The 21,730-nt window shown below is 38.6% G+C and overlaps 2 protein-coding genes across 3 annotated transcripts; one reads left to right on the top strand and one right to left on the bottom strand.

The window, feature by feature from the left end:
• Window positions 1-10,324: 10,324 nt before the first annotated feature.
• Window positions 10,325-11,668, bottom strand: LOC116161864 (protein ABHD11-like). 2 transcript variants are annotated; one of them, XM_031475341.1, is made up of 5 exons: window positions 11,526-11,668; window positions 11,102-11,481; window positions 10,822-11,054; window positions 10,632-10,769; window positions 10,325-10,580 (listed from the first exon to the last, which is right to left on the bottom strand). In XM_031475341.1, the coding sequence occupies exons 1-5, from the start codon at window positions 11,530-11,532 to the stop codon at window positions 10,442-10,444; spliced, it is 897 nt and encodes a 298-aa protein (XP_031331201.1). In that variant the 5' UTR covers window positions 11,533-11,668; the 3' UTR covers window positions 10,325-10,441. The 2 variants fall into 2 exon arrangements, with proteins under 2 accessions (XP_031331201.1, XP_031331202.1); XM_031475342.1 differs by having other exon boundaries at window positions 11,102-11,468; window positions 11,526-11,662.
• A 5,704-nt stretch (window positions 11,669-17,372) lies between these two features.
• On the top strand, window positions 17,373-18,650 carry LOC116161860 (coiled-coil domain-containing protein 42 homolog). The gene is made up of 4 exons (XM_031475333.1): window positions 17,373-17,594; window positions 17,641-17,842; window positions 17,890-18,063; window positions 18,110-18,650. Exons 1-4 carry the CDS (start codon window positions 17,488-17,490, stop codon window positions 18,626-18,628), a joined length of 1,002 nt encoding a protein of 333 aa, XP_031331193.1. The 5' UTR covers window positions 17,373-17,487; the 3' UTR covers window positions 18,629-18,650.
• The last annotated feature ends 3,080 nt before the right edge of the window (window positions 18,651-21,730 follow it).

Below are 21,730 nucleotides of genomic sequence, written 5' to 3'. Positions count from 1 at the left end.
AGATGCAACAATTTCAAGTTTTTTTTTATTAGAAGCATTAATATTTATTAGCATGTTGTTTTTAATATACAAAAAATATGTTCATAACTTTTATTTTTTTGTGACTTTAGTGACGCGCGTATAGTAAGCGAGCTGGGGCCGCACAAAAAAAAAACATTTGTTTCAGGCACATTCCTTCGTAATAACATTGGAAGGTCGCGACACGGCCTTCTTGAGAATCCGCCGATAATTTATGATTATACACGGAAATTCGTAAAAATATTATTGTCCCCGCGACGGCGCCGACACCCGGATTACATTGGCGACACGACGAAATTCCTACCGGAACGGAACTGTCAACGAAAACAGGAAGAATTTTCGACGAGGAGAAAGTGCGAAAGAGAGTTAACGGTACCCCGAATCAGGTGCAATGAACCTGGAGGCCTTAATTCATTACGAAGCTACGACGAAGAAAATTAACCTTCTCAATGTTAGCGCGATTTCGCGCCATTTTGTTACGGTTAATTGTTTCACGTTCTCGCGTAGGTATAGACCGCGAAAAAATGATGTTTTGTTAAACAGGCCTTGATCTACGACTTTGTTTTCGCGAATTTTTTTTCCCCAAACGCGACTGAAATTTATTAGGACGTGTTTTGTTTACATCACCGGCACGCCGATTCCGTCCTCTTTTTAATGTCACGAATGAATTTCCAAGCGCCATTGTCGTCCGTACCGGCTCGAATCGTATATCACGATTTTAATGGGAAACCCAGCGCCTTGACGCCGTCGTGGTTGGAATCGAAATTTGAATATCAATGCTTTTCTGCGCAGTGTTTTGTTTAGGTTTTAGATTCAATGCCACCTATGATGCTGTTTCGGTTCGACACAGATGTTAATGTACTTGGAGATGACCTTTTGACAATGAATTGAGGGTATCTCATTACGAATTTCAGCTTGGGGTAGTAGATCGATCGAAAGTCTTCTCCCATAAACCACTATCACATCAATAAACATACGTTTATTAATTAAGTTTTAATTATCCTTGTGCCAATTTGTGCTTAAAACTTTGTGCTCATCACATTAATGAGTAGGTAATTTAATTTTTCCTGATGACACTCCAACTTCACACTATAGAGTCTTATTTTCCTCGTAGACGTCCAGCTCCTGTCATAATGAAAAATCTCAATGTTAATAATTTGGGAGACTCAGTAGCCTCGAAGAACTTATTACACACCTGAAATAAATCTTGGGCACGAAACGAAAAACTCTATCCGGGTCGCACAATGGATTTGAATAAACACACTTAATTGATCGACAATGACACAAATTTATTCCGCAATACACGAAATACACAAAATCGCTTATAAAGCTTGTTTGGACGTATTACTCCGCACGCAGGCGGTCGACAATTAAAATAAGAAACCTTAAAATTGCTATTTTTTTCTTAATAATCTAAATAATCTGGTTGTAAAAGGTTTGTTTGGTTCCTTTGCCCCCGGGCACTAAATACTATACCAATGAGCAAGGCGGATTTAGCGGAAAGCTTATCCAGAACTCGCCTTCAGCTCACTAGGTATTGATTTATTAATTGTTTTCCGTAAGGTTCCTTTTTTGCCTACGAACCCGACAAGCCACGTTCTTCTTCTTGCACGAAATGATGTTTTTAATCGAATTTTTGTTTTCTAAGTGCTATAGCAATGAACAAGGCGGCCTTAACCTAAACTTTATGCTAGTATGTATGCCTAATCGAAAAGGACTCAACAGGAGTGCGGCAGTTTCAGGAATTGTAAAGAGCAAGCGGTGGTCGGCTCTGGTGAATGCTAAAACAAACAAGCGCACGCACCAATTTCCCAAAGCAGGAACAGTAAATAGTCGGATTCGGTAGCGGTTTTTACGGGAAATCAAATGCAGGATGCGAGATAATAAGCTTACTTTGCATTTAACGGAGCGGCAGCAGGTACTGGGCAAGATACGATGCGGTAAACTTCATATAGAAGCAAAGATTAAACGCCCTGAATGCAAAAAAATTTATGGAAATGCTCAAAATTACGGTATTTATAAAACGTAGTTTGTAAAGATGCAAAAAGCAGAAAGCAAAAGATCTACAAATTAAGCGTATACCTTATATAAAGTTCGGTTATGTCATGGGAGAGCGACGGTTTTTCCAACCGACACAGCATATTCGGTTATCTACATCTCAAAATTACAACTCCTTTAATTTAGCATCCTTCCCTGACGTCTGAAAAATACGGAACCGGTGTCAAAATTGAAATTTTTTAAGGGCGCGCCCAACGGATGTAATCTCGATTTAATCGGAAGGTGGCTGTAAAAATAATTTAAATATTCCCACGGGAACGGTTGCAAACGGCGGATTAACTGCAGCTAGGGAATGTAATCCCGCAGCAAAATCTCAATCCCGGTATTTGCCGGATTGCTAGATGTTAATCCCGCGGGATCCCGCAAAACTTTAAATAAATTGGCAATCGATCCGGAAAAAAAATGTTCTTATAGAATGTGGCCTGTAGAATCCATAATTTCAAACAGTTCCAAGATTGGGCTACTATTTCAAAAGTTACGGCCCTTTGAATTTTTTTCGAAATTGGTTTCTTATCTATAACTTTTGATTGAGAGGTCCAATCGAAAAAGTACGAATTGTTTTGGATTCTACGCACCGAAATTAATAAGAAAAAGTGTTTTCCCGAGAAATTTTGGTGCAGTCGATTTTTGGTAAAAAAGGAAGGTTATACACTGCCTTTTTTTTGAGCCCCGAAAAAAAAATTGTCTCAGATCGACCCGGAAAAAAAATTTTCTTATAGAATGTGGCCTGTAGAATCCATAATTTCAAACAATTCCAAGATTGGGCTACTAGTTCAAAAGTTACAGCCCTTTGAATTTTCTTTCGAAATTGGTTTCTAGTCTATAACTTTTGATTGAGAAGTCTGATCGAAAAAGTACGAATTGTTTTTGATTCTACGCACCAAAATTAATAAGAAAAAGTGTTTTCCCGAGAAATTTTGGTGCAGTCGATTTTTGGTAAAAAAGGAAGGTTATACACTGCCTTTTTTTGAGCCCCGAAAAAAAATTGTCTCAGATCGACCCAGAAAAAAATGTTCTTATAGAATGTGGCCTGTAGAATCCATAATTTCAAACAGTTCCAAGATTGGGCTACTAGTTCAAAAGTTACAGCCCTTTGAATTTTTTTTCGAAATTGGTTTCTAGTCTATAACTTTTGATTGAGAAGTCTGATCGAAAAAGTACGAATTGTTTTGGATTCTACGCACCAAAATTAATAAGAAAAAGTGTTTTCCCGAGAAATTTTGGTGTAGTCGATTTTTGGTAAAAAAGGAAGGTTATACACTGCCTTTTTTTGAGCCCCGAAAAAAAAATTGTCTCTGATCGACCCGGAAAAAATTTTCTTATAGAATGTGGCCTGTAGAATCCATAATTTCAAACAGTTCCAAGATTGGGCTACTAGTTCAAAAGTTACAGCCCTTTGAATTTTCTTTCGAAATTGGTTTCTAGTCTATAACTTTTGATTGAGAAGTCTGATCGAAAAAGTACGAATTGTTTTGGATTCTACGCACCAAAATTAATAAGAAAAAGTGTTTTCCCGAGAAATTTTGGTGCAGTCGATTTTTGGTAAAAAAGGAAGGTTATACACTGCCTTTTTTTGAGCCCCGAAAAAAAAATTGTCTCAGATCGATCCGGAAAAAAAATTTTTCTTATAGAATGTGGCCTGTAGAATCCATAATTTCAAACAGTTCCAAGATTGGGCTACTAGTTCAAAAATTACAGCCCTTTGAATTTTCTTTCGAAATTGGTTTCTAGTCTATAACTTTTGATTGAGAGGTCCAATCGAAAAAGTACGAATTGTTTTGGATTCTACGCACCAAAATTAATAAGAAAAAGTGTTTTCCCGAGAAATTTTGGTGTAGTCGATTTTTGGTAAAAAAGGAAGGTTATACACTGCCTTTTTTTGAGGCCCGAAAAAAAAATTGTCTCAGATCGACCCGGAAAAAAATTTTCTTATAGAATGTGGCCTGTAGAATCCATAATTTCAAACAGTTCCAAGATTGGGCTACTAGTTCAAAAGTTACAGCCCTTTGAATTTTTTTTCGAAATTGGTTTCTAGTCTATAACTTTTGATTGAGAAGTCTGATCGAAAAAGTACGAATTGATTTGGATTCTACGCACCCAAATTAATAAGAAAAAGTGTTTTCCCGAGAAATTTTGGTGTAGTCGATTTTTTTGGTAAAAAAGGAAGGTTGTACACTGCCTTTTTTTGAGCCCCGAAAAAAAAATTGTCTCAGATCGACCCGGAAAAAAAATTTTCTTATAGAATGTGGCCCGTAGAATCCATAATTTCAAACAGTTCCAAGATTGGGCTACTAGTTCAAAAGTTACAGCCCTTTGAATTTTTTTTCGAAATTGGTTTCTAGTCTATAACTTTTGATTGAGAAGTCTGATCGAAAAAGTACGAATTGTTTTGGATTCTACGCACCAAAATTAATAAGAAAAAGTGTTTTCCCCAGAAATTTTGGTGCAGTCGATTTTTGGTAAAAAAGGAAGGTTATACACTACCTTTTTTTGAGCCCCGAAAAAAAATTGTCTCAGATCGATCCGGAAAAAAAATTTCTTATAGAATGTGACTAGGGAATGCAATCCCGCAGCAAAATCTCAATCCCGGTATTTGCGGGATTGCTAAATGTTAATCCCGCGGGATCCCGGTATTTGCGGGATCCCGCAAAACTTTAAATAAATTGGCAACTAAGCAATTCTGTGCGGTTAACTTCTGCATTAAAATAAGTCGCTAATTATCACAATATTTAACAAAAAAGTACATTCGGCCTAACTTAGAACTCAAAAAAACCTCACCTGTAAAGCACAAAAAGGTGAACTTCTAAAGTGCCTCAAAAATCATAGTACATTTTTAACGAAAAAAGTTTAACAATTATTTAAAAAATAACTTCTCCGTTATGCGTTTCATTAACAAAGTAAACGGTTAATCCCGCAAAAATGCTGCGGGATCCCGGTATTGCATTCCCTAACTGCAGCATTATTTACAGTGTCGGCGGTTGAAACACAACTTCTATCTTCAATTTCTAAATACTTTCAGAGCGACAATCTTCGCCCTTAAACGCTTAATGATACCGGGTGTTCATCTACAGAGTGATCACTAAAACTGGTAATTTCCAGGTGGAGAACGGTTCATAAAATAAAAACGAATTTTCAAGAAAAATTCCAATCATGGCAGAAAGCGACGTTGTGGAAACCAGCCTGCTTAGTTAATTAGGATAGGATAATGAGAAGCGTTTGATGACCTTTAAATGGGGCGCTTGAAGCTTTTCTTGCTGTTTGACGTCATCATCTGACAGAGCAACCTTACAGTTCCTGAAAGAAACCACGGGTAGTGTAAACATTTCCATAACTTAATAAGCAATTGGCGGAAAATATTTAAGCAAACCAGTTTCTGCCAATGGCGCCAGATTTCGGACGCAATTAACATCGGCGTAGCTAATAATTATAACATTAATCTTCCAAACAGGATTTCGCACGCGAGTCCAAAGTAAAACCTTTCTTTGGTGATGGGTACCTATACCTGGAATAGTAGTGGTCACGCACGACGACGTCTCGAAAACATCGAATTTAAATTATTACATAACCGTAGCTCCACGTTCCTTATAAGGCAAGTCGGATATTCAAATGATGTACCGAGATATGAAGAATGATTAATATTAATCATGGCGTGTAGGAGAGTTGACGTTTTGTAGTTGGCCATAATTCATCGCGGAATCTAATTCGGCAGTGAACAATGGAGTTATGTAGATTCGTGTATAATTAAAACTGATTTAAGAGGATTTTGGCTTAAATGGAGGTGAGCTACTGCCAAGTATGCAACCGATTGAAGTGAGCTGTTGGTTTGGTTGCATATGCGCCACAGAATTCCACAACCGTGTATCGTACCATGTATGTATCCCGATTCTCAACAGCAGAGAGCAGGGGAGGTCTCTCGGGATGCACGAAGACACAGAAGACACCAGGTGATGGTAGGTACGAGGACGCAATAAGAGAGGTTGCGATAGGGCAGTATAGGACAGTGGATTAGAACCAAATAATACGTGATGACAAGAGACCACATAGTAAGACAAAAGAGAACAGGAGGGGACAAGAAAAGACGTGAGAGAACAGAAAAGGTAAATCTGTGGATCTTAGATGGTAGATCCTAGATTGTTGATCTTAGATTGTAGATCTTAGGTTGCAGATCCTTAAATTGTAGATCCTAGATTGTAGATCCTAGATTGTAGATCCTAGATTGTAGATACTAGATTGTAGATCCTAAACTGTAGATCCTAAATGGTAGATCCTAGATTGTTGATCTTAGATTGTAGATCTTAGGTTGCAGATCCTTAAATTGTAGATCCTAGATTGTAGATCCTAGATTGTAGATCCTAGATTGTAGATACTAGATTGTAGATCCTAGATTGTAGATACTAGATTGTAGATCCTAAACTGTAGATCCTAAATGGTAGATCCTAGATTGTTGATCTTAGATTGTAGATCTTAGGTTGCAGATCCTTAAATTGTAGATCCTAAATTGTATATCCTAGATTGTAGATCCTAGATTGTAGATCCTAGATTGTAGATCCTAGTTGTAGATTCTAGACTGTAAATCCTAAATTGTACATCTCAGATTGTAGATCATAGATTGTAGGTCATATATTGTGATGTTATACAAGATACTTACAGGGTCAGAGAGGAAAAAGGTGGCTGATGGTTGGATCTGGCAGATGAAGGCGTGAAAAGTATGAGAGGGCATGAGTTGAGTAAGTAACGAAGCAAAAGATAGTAGGAAACGACAGGATATGGTAAAATAGAGCAGAGACAGAACAGAAAGTGACCGAACAGGGTATGAAAGCGCGGATTACATCAGGAAAAGACAAGACAGTTCGGGAAATACCAAAGGAATCGGGACAAGTACAATAGAAGATAAAATAGGACAAAACCAAAAAGACCTGATAGAAAAAATCAGAAGAGAAGGAGAAACTACAGCAAAGAACAAGGTTGTCAAACCGAAACAAGAGCGAATAGAAGATAGGAAAGAACGTGATAGGGCACATGATAAGGAGAGACAAAGCGATAACGGTAAATGGGACAAAAAGACACCAGAGAGCATGAGTGAGCATGAAGAGAAACGAAAGGGGGGAAACACACAGGAAAGGGCAGGGGGTAGGTCAGCTGAGGACAGGAAGTGCACGAGAAGATCGGAAAGTTATAAGAGAGCAGGAGAAAACATAAGAGAATAGGGCCAGTGCCTGCAGGAAGAAGAGAGGACACGATAAGGCAGTAGAGGACGGAAGATAACAGCGTAGAGGAAAAGAAGAGAGAACAGAAAAGAGCAGATGATGTCCTGTCAGTCAGAGTGGACGCATGGAGGACAGTAAAGAGCAGTAGTGGGAGGGGTTCGAAAACAAGGCAAGGGTGAAAGACGCAGATAGAACGAGGAGAGAGGGACAATGAAAAAAACAAACGGAGCCGGGAGAGGTCAGAATGAAAGAACAAGTGAACAGAAAAGAGTAAGAGAGAAGACAGGAGAGACCATGTTACAGTAGAAGAGGGAAGGAGTGGGCAGGAGAGAAAACAGGAGAATGAAAGAGTATGTCCAGAATGAAAATGGCAGACGAGAGAGAAAAGCGGCATAGAAGACAACGGAGGTGAATAGGGATTGGATTAAGACATGGCAGAACAAGTTAGATTAGAAAACATCAGTAGGAAGGGCATAGAAGAGCAGGACGGAGAATAAGAACATATCAAATGGTACGATAGTGCAGAGAGGGACAGGAGACAGCCGGGTGGAGCAATAGAATGTCGGGGAAAGAACAGAAGGACAGATCTTAGATTGTCCATCCTAGATTGAAGATCCTCGATTATACGTCCTAAACTATAGGTCCGAGATAGTGGATCCTAGAATATAGGCTTTAGATTGTGAGTCCTAGATTCTAGATTCTGTTGAGGTTGAAGCTCCTAGATTGTATATCCTAGATTGTATATCCTAGATTCTAGATTGTAGATCTTAGATGGTAGATCCTAGGTTGTAGATCCTAAATTGTATATCTTAGATTGTAGATCTTAGATTGTAGATCCTAGATTGTAGATCTTAGATGGTATATCCTAAATTGTAAATCCTAGGGTGAAGATTCTAGTTTGTAAATCATAGATTGTATGTTCTAGATTATAGGTCCTGGATTGTAGATCCTGGATTGCAGATCCTAAATTGTAGATCCTAGATTGTACAGAACAAAGCAGGAGAGAGCAAGAAATAACAGGAAAGCCCAAAGAGTGAAGAGGGCATGGCGGAAAATGAGGCATATGCACAGGATGGGGCAGACCACATCAGAAGTGGACAAGAAAAGGTGTGCAATACAGAATAGGAAAACGCAGTAAAAAGTAGACGGGCATGAAAGATCAGAATGGGACAGGAGCAAAGGCCCGTTCCCCTTCCAATTCGGTTACAGGGTAGAAAAGCTGAAGGGACGCCTTGCGATAGGAGAGAGTTAAGATGCAAAAAGATAGAGGACAGCAGAAGGTAGGAGAGGGAATGATAGGGGGAATCAGCAGGATACAGTAAAATACAGCCGTAGAGAGTAAGAGAGGGTTGGAAAGGACAGACAAGGCAGCAAAAGACTGGAGATTTCTAAACAATAAAATAGAAAGGGCACCCTAAAAGAGGACAGGCGAGACCATGATACCTCAGCAAAGTGAAGGGGAGGACAGGGCTTAGAAGAGCAAAACGCAGAAAGAGAGAATAGCAAATCCTATCTTGAAGATCCTAGATTGTAGATCTTAAATCGTAGATCCTATATTTAAGATCTTACACTGTAGATCCTAGATTGTAGCTCTTAGATTGTAGATCCTAGATTTTAGATTGTAGGTCCTAGATTTTAGATCGTAGATTGTAGATCCTCGATTGTACGTCCTTAATTACTTATGGGTCCTAGCTGGTAGAGCCTAGAATGTAGATTTTAGATTGTGAGTCCTAGATTCTATTGAGATTGAAGCTCTTAGAGATTTTAAATTCAAGACTAAATCCTGGATTGTAGATCCTAGATTGTTGATCCTAGAATATAGATCCTAGATTGTATATCCTAGATTGTATATCCTAGATTGTATATCCTCGATTGTAGGTCCTAGATTGTAGATCCTAAATTGTAAATCTTAGATTGTAGATCTTAGATGGTAGATCCTAGATTGTAGAACTTAGACTAGATCCTATATTGAAGATCCTACGTAGATCCTAGATGTAGCTCTTAGATTATAGATCTAGATTTTAGATCGTAGATTGTATATCCTCGATTGTACGTCCTTAATTACTTATGGGTCCTAGCTGGTAGAGCCTAGAATGTAGATTTTAGATTGTGAATTCTAGATTCTATTGAGATTGAAGCTCCTAGATTTTAAATTCAAGACTAAATCCTGGATTGTAGATCCTAGATTGTTGATCCTAGATTGTAGATCCTAGANCCGGCCCGTAGCGCAGTTCAGTGGAAGCTCGACTGCGGTACAGGGTCCCTGGTTCGAATCCGCGTTCGGGCATGGATATTTGTAAATGTATAGTGGGTTGGGTTGGTAGAGCAGCCTCGGCTGAAACCCCGCCCACTTAAAAAATAAAGGCAAAAAAATATCCTAGATTGTATATCCTCGATTGTAGGTCCTAGATTGTAGATCCTAAATTGTAAATCTTAGATTGTAGATCTTAGATGGTAGATCCTAGATTGTAGAACTTACACTGTAGATCCTATATTGAAGATCCTACACTGTAGATCCTAGATTGTAGCTCTTAGATTGTAGATACTAGATTTTAGATGGTAGGTCCTAGATTTTAGATCGTAGATTGTATATACTCGATTGTACGTCCTTAATTACTTACGGGTCCTAGCTGGTAGAGCCTAGAATGTAGATTTTAGATTGTGAGTCCTAGATTCTATTGAGATTGAAGCTCCTAGATTTTAAATTCAAGACTAAATCCTGGATTGTAGATCCTAGATTGTTGATCCTAGATTGTAGATCCTAGAATATAGATCCTAGATTGTATATCCTAGATTGTATATCCTAGATTGTATATCCTCGATTGTAGGTCCTAGATTGTAGATCCTAAATTGTAAATCTTAGATTGTAGATCTTAGATGGTAGATCCTAAATTGTAGATCCTAGATTGTTGATCGTAGAGTGTCGATCTTAGATTGTAGCTACTTCCATAAAAAGGTGATCGTTCCCACGTCGCTTTTAGACAAGTCGTTATCAATATTATTCTAGAGGAAAAGATGATTCTTTGAGAAATAAGTTTTGGTCAATGTTATTAGTCGTTTAATATCAATAAATCTGACAACCATTTCATAACACAATCAAGGAACCGTTTTCAGAACCGGTGACGTTCTCTGTTTGTAGTCTGAAATTACATTGCACATTACGATTTATTTAAAAAATCCGCACAGGCACGCAAGAGTTCGTACGGTTTCTGTAGATGTGGCCAGTGGCCAGCGCCCTGAATCGTTTGAAACTCCGCATTCGGAAACAATTGCAAGATTGGCGAACGATCGGTTTCCCTAAAGAACTGCGATTGGAAAAAGTACATTCGGAAATAAGATTCTACTCACGGAAAAAATGTTGAGTCGCCTCCGTTTAGGAATAAGATGGAACCATCGAATTTACACTCAAAGCACTTAGCTGGTAAGGTCACGAAATTGGCATAGGGATCTCTAACTAACGTTGAGCTATTTGCTCTCCAGGCGAAACTGCAAAATTACACCCTAAATGAAGTTTACAACCATTATGGGTATTATCTACCTTCCGTCAGGTTTTCGGATGAGATTGTTGAGAAGATGGCGTCGAACATTGGCCTCTTTTATGTGCTTTGCCAGTTGATCATCAATGTGGACTCGTGCGTCTGCCATGGACAGTGCTTGGGATGGCATTTGAGCATTAAGCATGTGCGTAACGCTATTGAACATTGACTTCAGAATCAAGGGGACACTTACAGGTGAAATGTCTACCACTATCACTTTATCTACAAGTTGAGGCTAGACTTGGCATGACAAGTAGTTATCATCGTATTTAATTAATTTACATATTTAAGGCTGAAGTACATCGCGGTGTTTCCTCCCATCGAATGCCCCAACAAACTTGCCTTGCCCATCCCACGTTGGTCGAGGAACAGTTTTAGATCTTCGGCGAGGCGCGGGTAGTCGTGCTCTGGACAGTGAGGACTTTCGCCATGGTTACGTAGGTCCGTTGCAAAAATAGAGCGGGACGATCGTTCCGAGAGTCCTCGACAAATGCGGTCCCATTCTTCCTTAGATCCTAAGAGGGCGTGCAATGCCACCAGGGGAGATCCGCAGTCCGATGTGCCCTCGTAAGCTTTGAAAGCCATGCTGATGGCGCCCGAGCTGAATTGTGAGTTGAGGTTTATGGGCCGACGCAAACCGAAGATCGTTCTGGCGGCCACACCTTCAAATCGTCAGTGACATAATATGCAAAGCAAATAGGCTTACCTTTCATTGTAGAACCTAGTTTTGGATTTCGTTTAAACTTTTCTCCAATCTAAGTTCATTTTGACTATCCCGTGATGCTGGCACTGCGTTTGCCTTGAGCATAGGTGGATCGCCAAAAACTAAGACACTCGTATTGTGATAAACCGTAGTTCACACGGTTTAATTAACCTTCGCATTTGCATATAATCGAGCGCGGAAAGTGCTTCTAATGCATTCACATTATCGGTCAGGTCACGGTCCTGTCAATTACTGAAGCGTGCGATGCTTTGATAAGGTGAGGATATGGCGTTGGATTCGGCGGCTGCGCCTCCTCACCTCGCACTTTAATTATTTTTTGAAAATGACGTTTTGGTATGGGGCTTCGGGGACTCACTTCGTTTATATTTATATATATATATATATAAAGTTCAAAGGGCTGTAACTTTTGATCTAGTAGTCCAATCTTGGAACTGTTGGAAATTATGGATTCTACGGGCCAAACTCTATATGGAAATGTTTTTTCCCGGTCGATCTAAGACATTTTTTTTTCCGGCCTCAAAAAAAAAGGCAGTTATTTACCTTCCTTTTTTACCAAAAATCGACTGCTCCAAAATTTCTCGGGAAAACACTTTTTCTCAACGATTCGTACTTTTTCGATCTGACCTCTCAATCAAAAGTTATGGACTAAATACAAATTTATATATATATATATATATTTTTTATTTAGTCCATAACTTTTGATTGAGAGGTCTGATCGAAAAAGTACGAATCGTTTTGGATTCTACGCACCAAAATTAGTGAGAAAAAGTGTTTTCCCGAGAAATTTTGGAGCAGTCGATTTTCGGTAAAAAAGGAAGGTAAATAACTGCCTTTTTTGAGGCTGGAAAAAAAAATTGTCTGAGATCGACCGGAAAAAAACATTTTCTTATAGAGTTTGGCCCGTAGAATCCATAATTTCAAACAGTTCCACGATTGGACTACTAGATCAAAAGTTACAGCCCTTTGAACTTTATTTATATATATATATATAGTCGAAATTTTTATTTAGTCCATAACTTTTGATTCAGAGGTCTGATCGAAAAAGTACGAATCGTTTTGGATTCTACGCACCAAAATTAGTGAGAAAAAGTGTTTTCCCGAGAAATTTTGGAGCAGTCGATTTTTGGTAAAAAAGGAAGGTAAATAACTGCCTTTTTTGAGGCTGGAAAAAAAAATTGTCTGAGATCGACCGGGAAAAAACATTTTCTTATAGAGTTTGGCCCGTAGAATCCATAATTTCAAACAGTTCCACGATTGGACTACTAGATCAAAAGTTACAGCCCTTTGAACTTTATTTATATATATATATATATATATATATATATATCTATATATATATATATATATAAAATTCAAAGGGCTGTAACTTTTTGATCTAGTAGTCCAATCTTGGAACTGTTGGCAATTATGGATTCTACGGGCCAAACTCTATAAGAAATTGTTTTTTCCCGGTCGATCTAAGTCATTTTTTTTTCCGGCCTCAAAAAAAAGGCGTTATTTACCTTCCTTTTTTACCAAAAATCCGACTGCTCCAAAATTTCTCAAGAAAACACTTTTTCTCACTAATTTTGGTGCGTAGAATCCAAAACGATTCGTACTTTTTCGATCAGACCTCTCAATCAAAAGTTATGGACTAAATACAAATTTATATATTTATATATATATATCTGGTTTTTAAAACCCAAATAATGAATTGCAAAGCCTTTGGAAGATACTTGCGCAGCCTCTTTCAGACCGTTAAAGTGATGATCCACAAATTACTGACTAGGGACTAAATACTATGGATCATAGACTAGGGAGTATGGACTGTGAACTGTATTGGCTATCGATCATGAACGTTAGACCGCGGAAAGTCATTACGTACTGTAGACTGTGTACTGTGGATTGCAAGACTCTAAATTGTGGACTGCCGACTATCAACTATGACTATGGACGATGGACCACAGACCCCGACCCGTAAACCATGACTCGTAGACAATGGATTCTACATTTCGTAGTCGATTTCAAACTCTCCCCTTCCACTTTTGCTTTTGCTGGTGGCCCAAAACCCAATGCCAAACCGATATTTTTCCTGGACGCGTCCTTACTATTTTTTTTCTAGCACGCCTACAAAATAACGTTAACAGTTTAAATCTTGCGATTATTTCCGAATGCGGGGTTTCTAACAATTCAGGGCGCTGGCCACTGGTCACACCTACAGAAACCGTTCGAACTCTTGCGTTGCGGATTTTTTTAAATAAATCGTAATGTGAAATGTAATTTCAGACTTCAAACAGAGAACGCCGCCAGTTCCGCAAACAGCAAACGGTTCCTTGCTTCTATTACAAAATTGTTGATAAATTTATTAATAGTAAACGACTAATTAGATTGACCAAAACTTATTTCTCAGAAAAACAAAGCACTATATCCTTTCCTCTATAATGATATCGACAACGACGTGGGAACGATCATTTTTTTTATAGAAGGATCTACAATCTAAGATCGATATTTTAGGATCAACAATCTAAGATCTAGAGTATAAGATTTACAATCTAGGATCAATAATCTAGAACCTACAATCTAGGATCTGAAATATAGTCCACAATCTATGATCTGCAATATATGATCTACAATCTACGATCTAAAATCTACAATCTACGATCAACAATCTAAGATCTACGATCTACAATCTACGATCTACGATCTACAATCTACGATCTACAATCTACGATCTACAATCTACGATCTACAATCTACGATCTACAATCTACGATCTACAATCTACGATCTACAATCTACGATCTACAATCTACGATCTACAATCTACGATCAACAATCTAAGATCTACAATCTACGACCTACAATCTACAATCTACGATCTACAATCTACGATCTACAATCTACGATCTACAATCTACGATCTACCATCTACGATCTACGATCTACAATCTACGATCTACAATCTACGATCTACAATCTACGATCTACAATCTACGATCTACAATCTACGATCTACAATCTACGATCTACAATCTACGATCTACAATCTACGATCTACAATGTACGATCTACAATATACAATCTACGATCTAGTCAACTCTCTACAATCTATATCTACAATCTACGTTATACGATCAACAATCTACGAACTACGATCTACAATCTAGGATAGACAATCTGGAATCTTCAATTTAGGATCAAAAATCTAGGAACTACCATCTATGACCCACAGCCTAGCATCTAAAATTTAGGATCTACAATATAGGATCTAACTCTAAGAGCTACTATGTAGGATACGCAATCTAGGATCTATAGTGTCGTATCGTATGGGTGGCGGTCCCTAGGTACAGACATGTTCAGGGTCAAGACTATATAATCCACAATCTAGGATTCCAATCTAGCAACCATATAGGATCTACAAACTAGGGCCCACAGCATATAATATACAATCTAGTTTTACAATATAACATCTAGAACCAAGGATCTGCATCTAGAATCTAAGAACTTTAATATAGAACTTATTATCGAGGATCTACAAACTATGATTTACAATCTAAGATATACAATCTATCTAATATCTACAATTTAGGGAACGCACTAAGATGTGCAATCTAGGATCTTTAATCAAAGATAGACAATCTGGGATCGACAATGTAGGATCATAAATCTAGGATCTACCATCTATGACCCACAATCTAGCATGCAACATCTAGGATCCACAATATAGGATCTAAATCTAAGATCTGATATGTAGGATCTACAATTCCGGATCTACAATCTAGGGTCTACAATGTAGAATCCACAATCTAGGATCTACATTCTATGATCTACAATCTAGAATCCACATTCTAAGTCTAGGATCTGCAATCTATTATTTACAATCTAGGATATACGGTCTAGGTTATAGAATCTATGACCTAGAACCTAGGACCTACAATTCAAGATTGACAATCTAGGATTTACAGTCTGGAATCTAGAATCTACAACTTGTGTCTTTTACCTCCGCCTTGCTATCTGCTCCATGACCGTCTTCTAAGTCCTCCCTCTACTACTTTGTTCTCTCCTTTATATGTCTTCTCTGTCTGGACATTACCTACACTTTGATAAATGTATTAATAGTAAACAACTAATTAGATTGGCCAAAACTTATTTCTCAAAAAGCACTATATCTTTTCCTCTGAAATGATATCGACAACGACGTGGGAACGATCTTTTTTTTTATAGAAGAGTACAGTCTAAGATCGATATTTTAGGATCATTAATCTAGAACCTACAATCTAGGGTCTGCAGACTAGGATCTACAGTCTAGGATCTACAATTTAGAGCCTACAAACTAGGATCTACAATCTACGAGCTACAATCTACATTATACAATCTCGATTTACTATCTATCATCTACGATCTACAATCTGCGATTTACAATCTAGGATAGAGAATTTAAGATAGACAATCTGGAATCGCCAATTTAGGACCAAAAATCTAGGATCTACCATCGACTACCCACAGTCTAGCATCTAAAATTTAGGATCTACAATATAGCGTCTAACTCTAAGAGCTACTATCTAGGATCCACAAACTAGGATCTATAGTTACGTATGGGTGGCCGTCTATGTGACCTTCACCTAACGACTGTCGTGGTATGACTGCTGAGACCGTCAGATTTACATCCGAAGAATTATAGGGTCTACAAACCACAATCTGGGATCTATAATTTAAGATATACAGTCTAGGATCTACAACCAAGGGTCAAGAATCTAGGATTGCAATACAGGAACTACAATCTAGGATTTATGGACTAGGATCCACAGCATATAATATACAATCTATTTATCTATTATAGGATCTATATCAAAGGTCTTAGATTGTAGATGTAGATCCTATCTACAATCTAAGACCTTTAATATAGCACTTATAATCGAGGATCAACAAACTATGATTTACAATCTAGGATCTACAATCTATCAAATATCTACAATCTAAGATCTACAATCTAGGATCTACAATCTAGGATCTACAATCTAGGATCTACAATCTAGGACATCTGTCTGGATATCATCTGCATTTTCATTTTTTCACCTCTTCGTTTGGCCTCTACTGCTCCCTTCAAAAGCTCAGCCAGCGTCATAAAGACCTTTCAAGGTTTAGCTTTCAGCCATTCTTGAAAACTAGGGCGCTCTTAAATAGAAACGTCTCTTATAGACTGGAGAATTCACAGAGACCCTTAAATATTAAAGGTTCCTTTGTTATAGGTCTTTAGAGAGCTTTTATGGTTCTTACTGCTTAAAGAATAGAAAAAAATTTCAGAGGCTGGGAACTCCAAACCCTTGCCGACGTTTTGAGGCTGATTTCGACTGATTTAAAGACTTTTACAAAACCCTTCAAGGCATTTGTCTTAAACACTCTTAAACCCTATGCAGGATGTTTAAAACCTCTGGTTTTTGAAACAATTAATGGATTCCAAAGCGTTTGGAAGGTATTTGCAATCTCTTCCAGACCGTTAAAGGGCCCCTAAAGGCTCCAAAAGCTCATTCTGGAGTCCGCATTTAATGTTACGTATTATGGACTATCGATTATGGATTGCGGACTGTGGAGTATGGACTATGGACGATGGACCACAGATCCCGGGTCTTATAGATCATGGATTCTAGATTTCGTAGTTTAGAATTGGGCTTATGCGCTGAAAACTGTAGGTCTTAGACTGTTCCGGTAGACTGTTGATGGTATACTGTCGACTATAAAGTGAAGAATATGGAAAGCTCGCTAGAATAATTCTGACCCAGACCTTTTGGTCATGTAAAATACATGAAGATTGTGTTATCGCCCGTCAGACTGGCGCCGATTATTCCCAGGCAAAATGCGGATTCAACCTGAGCGCAATTGAGTTGGCGTTGATGTTGTCTGCACACATTCAGAAAACTGCCGGCGTCAGTGTCACTAGTGACGTTTACACTTGACAGTCTGAACTATGGCCGTAAATACCAAAGACTTGGCGCCATTACAATTTCCAAAAATTCACCCCGAACAAGCGGCCCGCGAGTTCTTGCACTCGAAGGCGTTTGACTCTGTGGTCAAGTAAGCTCAATTCTCACTTGCCCTTTTCCCGAAACGATCGTTTCAGGAAGTGTCCGGAATGGGACGTCGCGCGCGCCGATCCCACCGGCGAGCTGGTGCTGCAGAAGCGCGAACTGCACAATGCCGAGGCGCGGCTCGCCAAGAAAAAGGAGGAAGCCGTTCGGAAACGCGAGGAAGTCGACGCGCTCTGGCGAAACCTGGACCAGAAAGAGAACGTGCTCAGATCTAACTTTGTCAAGTTCAACCGGGTAAGTAGCCGGTGGGCAGTCGCGATGATAACTCACTCCTTCCGAAGTTTATCAAAGAAAACCAAGAGAAGCGCGAGCGCGCCGAGAGAAAGCGAACCGAGGCGACTGTCAACGCCAACAAAACTGAGGTCGCCATTTACAATTTGGACTTGGAGTACAAATACATGGCGGACATTAAGTCGAGAATGGAGAAGAACATTAAGAGCCATTGGATGTACGAGGTACATTGCGGGGTGTTAGTTCTCCTTGTTTAAGAGTGTCTTGCAGGACTACCTGTTGAGGGTGACGAAGTCGTACCCGATCTTTCGCACGTACGACGCGATCTTGGACCGCTACGAAGCGTTAGCGGAGGCGAGAAAGGTCCTCTCCGATCGGCAGGAGGAAGACTTGAGCACGCTGGAGGAGGCGAGAGCGAACGTGATCAAGATGACGGAGTCGAAGACCTTGGAGGTGATGGGGCTGTATAACTTAATCGCCGAACTGCAAATTCGCTACGAAGTAGCCAAGACCAAGGCCTTGCATTGGGAGACGATGGTTGCGCGCATCAACTCCGAGCTAAAGGCCAGATTGGAAGATCTGCAAAACGTAAGGCAGGCCTGTTGGGCTTTGTATTTGTCGATGTGTTCTCGGAAGGAGGTCGAGTCGAGTTTGTCCGAGGAGAACGTTGAGCACCAGTTGCTCTTCATCAAGTCCACAATGGGAGAGCTTAAGGGCATTACTAAGATTGCTCAACGAAGAGCCAACAAGGAGCTACTTGCGAAATCAGACTCAAACAAACAGAAATGAATCACGCCTTTGCAGGAATACACCAAACAATTAGCAATAAACCTTCTTTCTTTAATTTAAAATTGGTTTGCGATATCGTTTGCTTGGTTCATCGGTCCTATTGGATCTTCTCTCCTACCTTCTCGTTGCTCCTTTTTCCCTTTGCTGGTTCCTGGTAGCTCTTTACTCCTTGCTATTTATTTCTCTGGATCCCTGCTTCCTCGCTTCTCAGTGTTCGTTTTTCGTGGCTCGTTGCTAACACCTCTGCCTAAAACATCATCTCACGGGCGATCATCACATCTACCCATGTCCGTTCTTCTTCTTTAGGAGACTGACCTTACAACTTTTCGGTTTTAGCAACACAGCTCGGATCTCTTCCCTTCTTGCGAGGAGAGGTAGAGTCCATAATTTCAAACAGTTCCAAGATTGGGCTACTAGTTCAAAAGTTACAGCCCTTTGAATTTTTTTTCGAAATTGGTTTCTAGTCTACAACTTTTGAATGAGAAGTCTGATCGAAAAAGTACGAATTGTTTTGGATTCTACGCACCAAAACTAATAAGAAACAGTGTTTTCCCGAGAAATTTTGGTGCAGTCGATTTTTGGTAAAAAAGGAAGGTTATACACTGCCTTTTTTTGAGCCCCGAAAAAAAATTGTCTCAGATCGATCCGGAAAAAAAATTTTCTTATAGATTGTGACTTGCCTATAAGTTGATTTGATATCCAGGCTGATAATGCATTTTTCGTCACTTAGCCGGTCTAAAATAGCTGAGATATATAGTAAAGGATAGGCGTCTTTTTACATATTTATTATCCAAAATCGACACCGAATCTATAATAATCGGTATCGGCATCGGTATTACCTAAAATTCGCATTAAGTAGCACTTTGAAGGGTGTGGGTTACACTACTATTAAAAAAAATGGCTACCAAGGCCATATTTTCTTTTCAAGGTCATCAAAGTTTAATGACTTCAGTTTTGTCATATTCTATTTCATTTTCAAGGTCATTTTTCATTTGCAAGTTTATCCAAGATCAATGATCTTCATTTTTCAAGGTTATCAGAAGTCGAGTGCCCCATTTTTTCTCCCATTCAGCCTTAGGGACTGTTGCGGTTTTTTGGCGTAAGGGACTGCAGAATCTTCCTTTACTGACGAGTACTCCATACTCGGAAAGCCGTTGGTATCAAATTTTATGGCTTCTTTCCAAAAATGAAGAAAGTCCATACCAACCAGCAAAAAATACTCCCAGGATGCAACTTCTATTCAGCCCTACGGACTTTCGTGATGTCCTTCTATAAAAGACTTCCGAGTGTTTGGGGAAGAATGCAGAACTGGGAGTACTCCCCTCCCACCCCCAAGCCCAAATATCTCCAGTTGTTTAGGGGTTGGTTACAGATTATTAAACTATCAAAAAAGCAAAAATGTTCGGTGTACTACGTAAAGGAACAACCCCCGCAATGTAAGAGTGCTTTACATGCAGGTATGAATGTCTTAAAAAATTTCGCAAACCTAAAGTAGACGGAAATTTATTAATAAAGGGTTGTTTAAGGGTTGGTTACAGATTATTTAAACATAATCTATCAAAAAACAGAAATGTTCGGTGTACTACGTAAAAGAACAACCCCCGCAATAGAAGAGTGCTTTACATGCAGGTATGAATGACTTAAAAAAGTTCGCAAACCTAAAGTAGACGGAAATTTATTAATAAAGGGTTGTTTAAGGGTTGGTTACAGATTATTTAAACATAATCTATCAAAAAAGCAAAAATGTTCGGTGTACTACGTAAAGGAACAACCCCCGCAATGTAAGAGTGCTTTACATGCAGGTATGAATGACTTAAAAAATTTCGCAAACCTAAAGTAGACGGAAATTTATTTTTAAAGGGTTTTTAAGGGTTGGTTACAGATTATTTAAACATAATCTATCAAAGAAACAAAAATGTTCGGTGTACTACGTAAAGTAACAACCCCCGCAATATAAGAGTGCTTTACATGCTGGTATGAATGCCTTAAAAAATTTCGCAAACCTAAAGTAGACGGAAATTTGTTAATAAAGGGTTGTTTAAGGGTTGGTTACAGATTATTTAAACATAATCTATCAAAGAAACCAAAATGTTCGGTGTACTACGTAAAGTAACAACCCCCCCATTTTAAGAGTGCTTTGCCTGCTGGTATAAATGACTTAAAAAATTTCGCAAACCTAAAGTAGACGGAAATTTATTAATAAAGGGTTGTTTAAGGGTTGGTTACAGATTATTTAAACATAATCTATCAAAAAACAAAAATGTTCGGTGTACTACGTAAAGGAACAACCCCCGCAAAATAAGAGTGCTTTACATGCAGGTATGAATGACTTAAAAAATTTCGCAAACCTAAAGTAGACGGAAATTTATTAATAAAGGGTTGTTTAAGGGTTGGTTACAGAATATTTACACATAATCTATCAAAAAAACAAATGTTCGGTGTACTACGTAAAGGAACAACCCCCGCAAAGAAAGAGTGCTTTACATGCAGGTATGAATGACTCAAAAAATTTCGCAAACCTAAAGTAGACGGAAATTTATTAATAAAGGGTTGTTTAAGGGTTGGTTACAGATTATTTAAACATAGTCTATCAAAAAAACAAAAATGTTCGGTGTACTACGTAAAGGAACAACCCCCGCAAAATAAGAGTGCTTTACATGCAGGTATGAATGACTTAAAAAATTTCGCAAACCTAAAGTAGACGGAAATTTATTAATAAAGGGTTGTTTAAGGGTTGGTTACAGAATATTTACACATAATCTATCAAAAAAACAAATGTTCGGTGTACTACGTAAAGGAACAACCCCCGCAAAGAAAGAGTGCTTTACATGCAGGTATGAATGACTCAAAAAATTTCGCAAACCTAAAGTAGACGGAAATTTATTAATAAAGGGTTGTTTAAGGGTTGGTTACAGATTATTTAAACATAGTCTATCAAAGAAACAAAAATGTTCGGTGTACTACGTAAAGGAACAACCCCCGCAATATAAGAGTGCTTTACATGCAGGTATGAATGACTTAAAAAATTACGCAAACTTGAAGCAGACGGAAATTTATTATTAAAGGGTTGTTACGGGGTTGGTTATAGATTACTTAAACATA

Source organism: Photinus pyralis, unplaced genomic scaffold (assembly GCF_008802855.1).
Source record: "Photinus pyralis isolate 1611_PpyrPB1 unplaced genomic scaffold, Ppyr1.3 Ppyr1.4_LG10, whole genome shotgun sequence".
NCBI lineage: Eukaryota > Metazoa > Arthropoda > Insecta > Coleoptera > Lampyridae > Photinus > Photinus pyralis.
The sequence above is the reverse complement of the archived record's forward strand: the minus strand, read 5'-3'. Positions and strand labels throughout refer to the sequence as shown.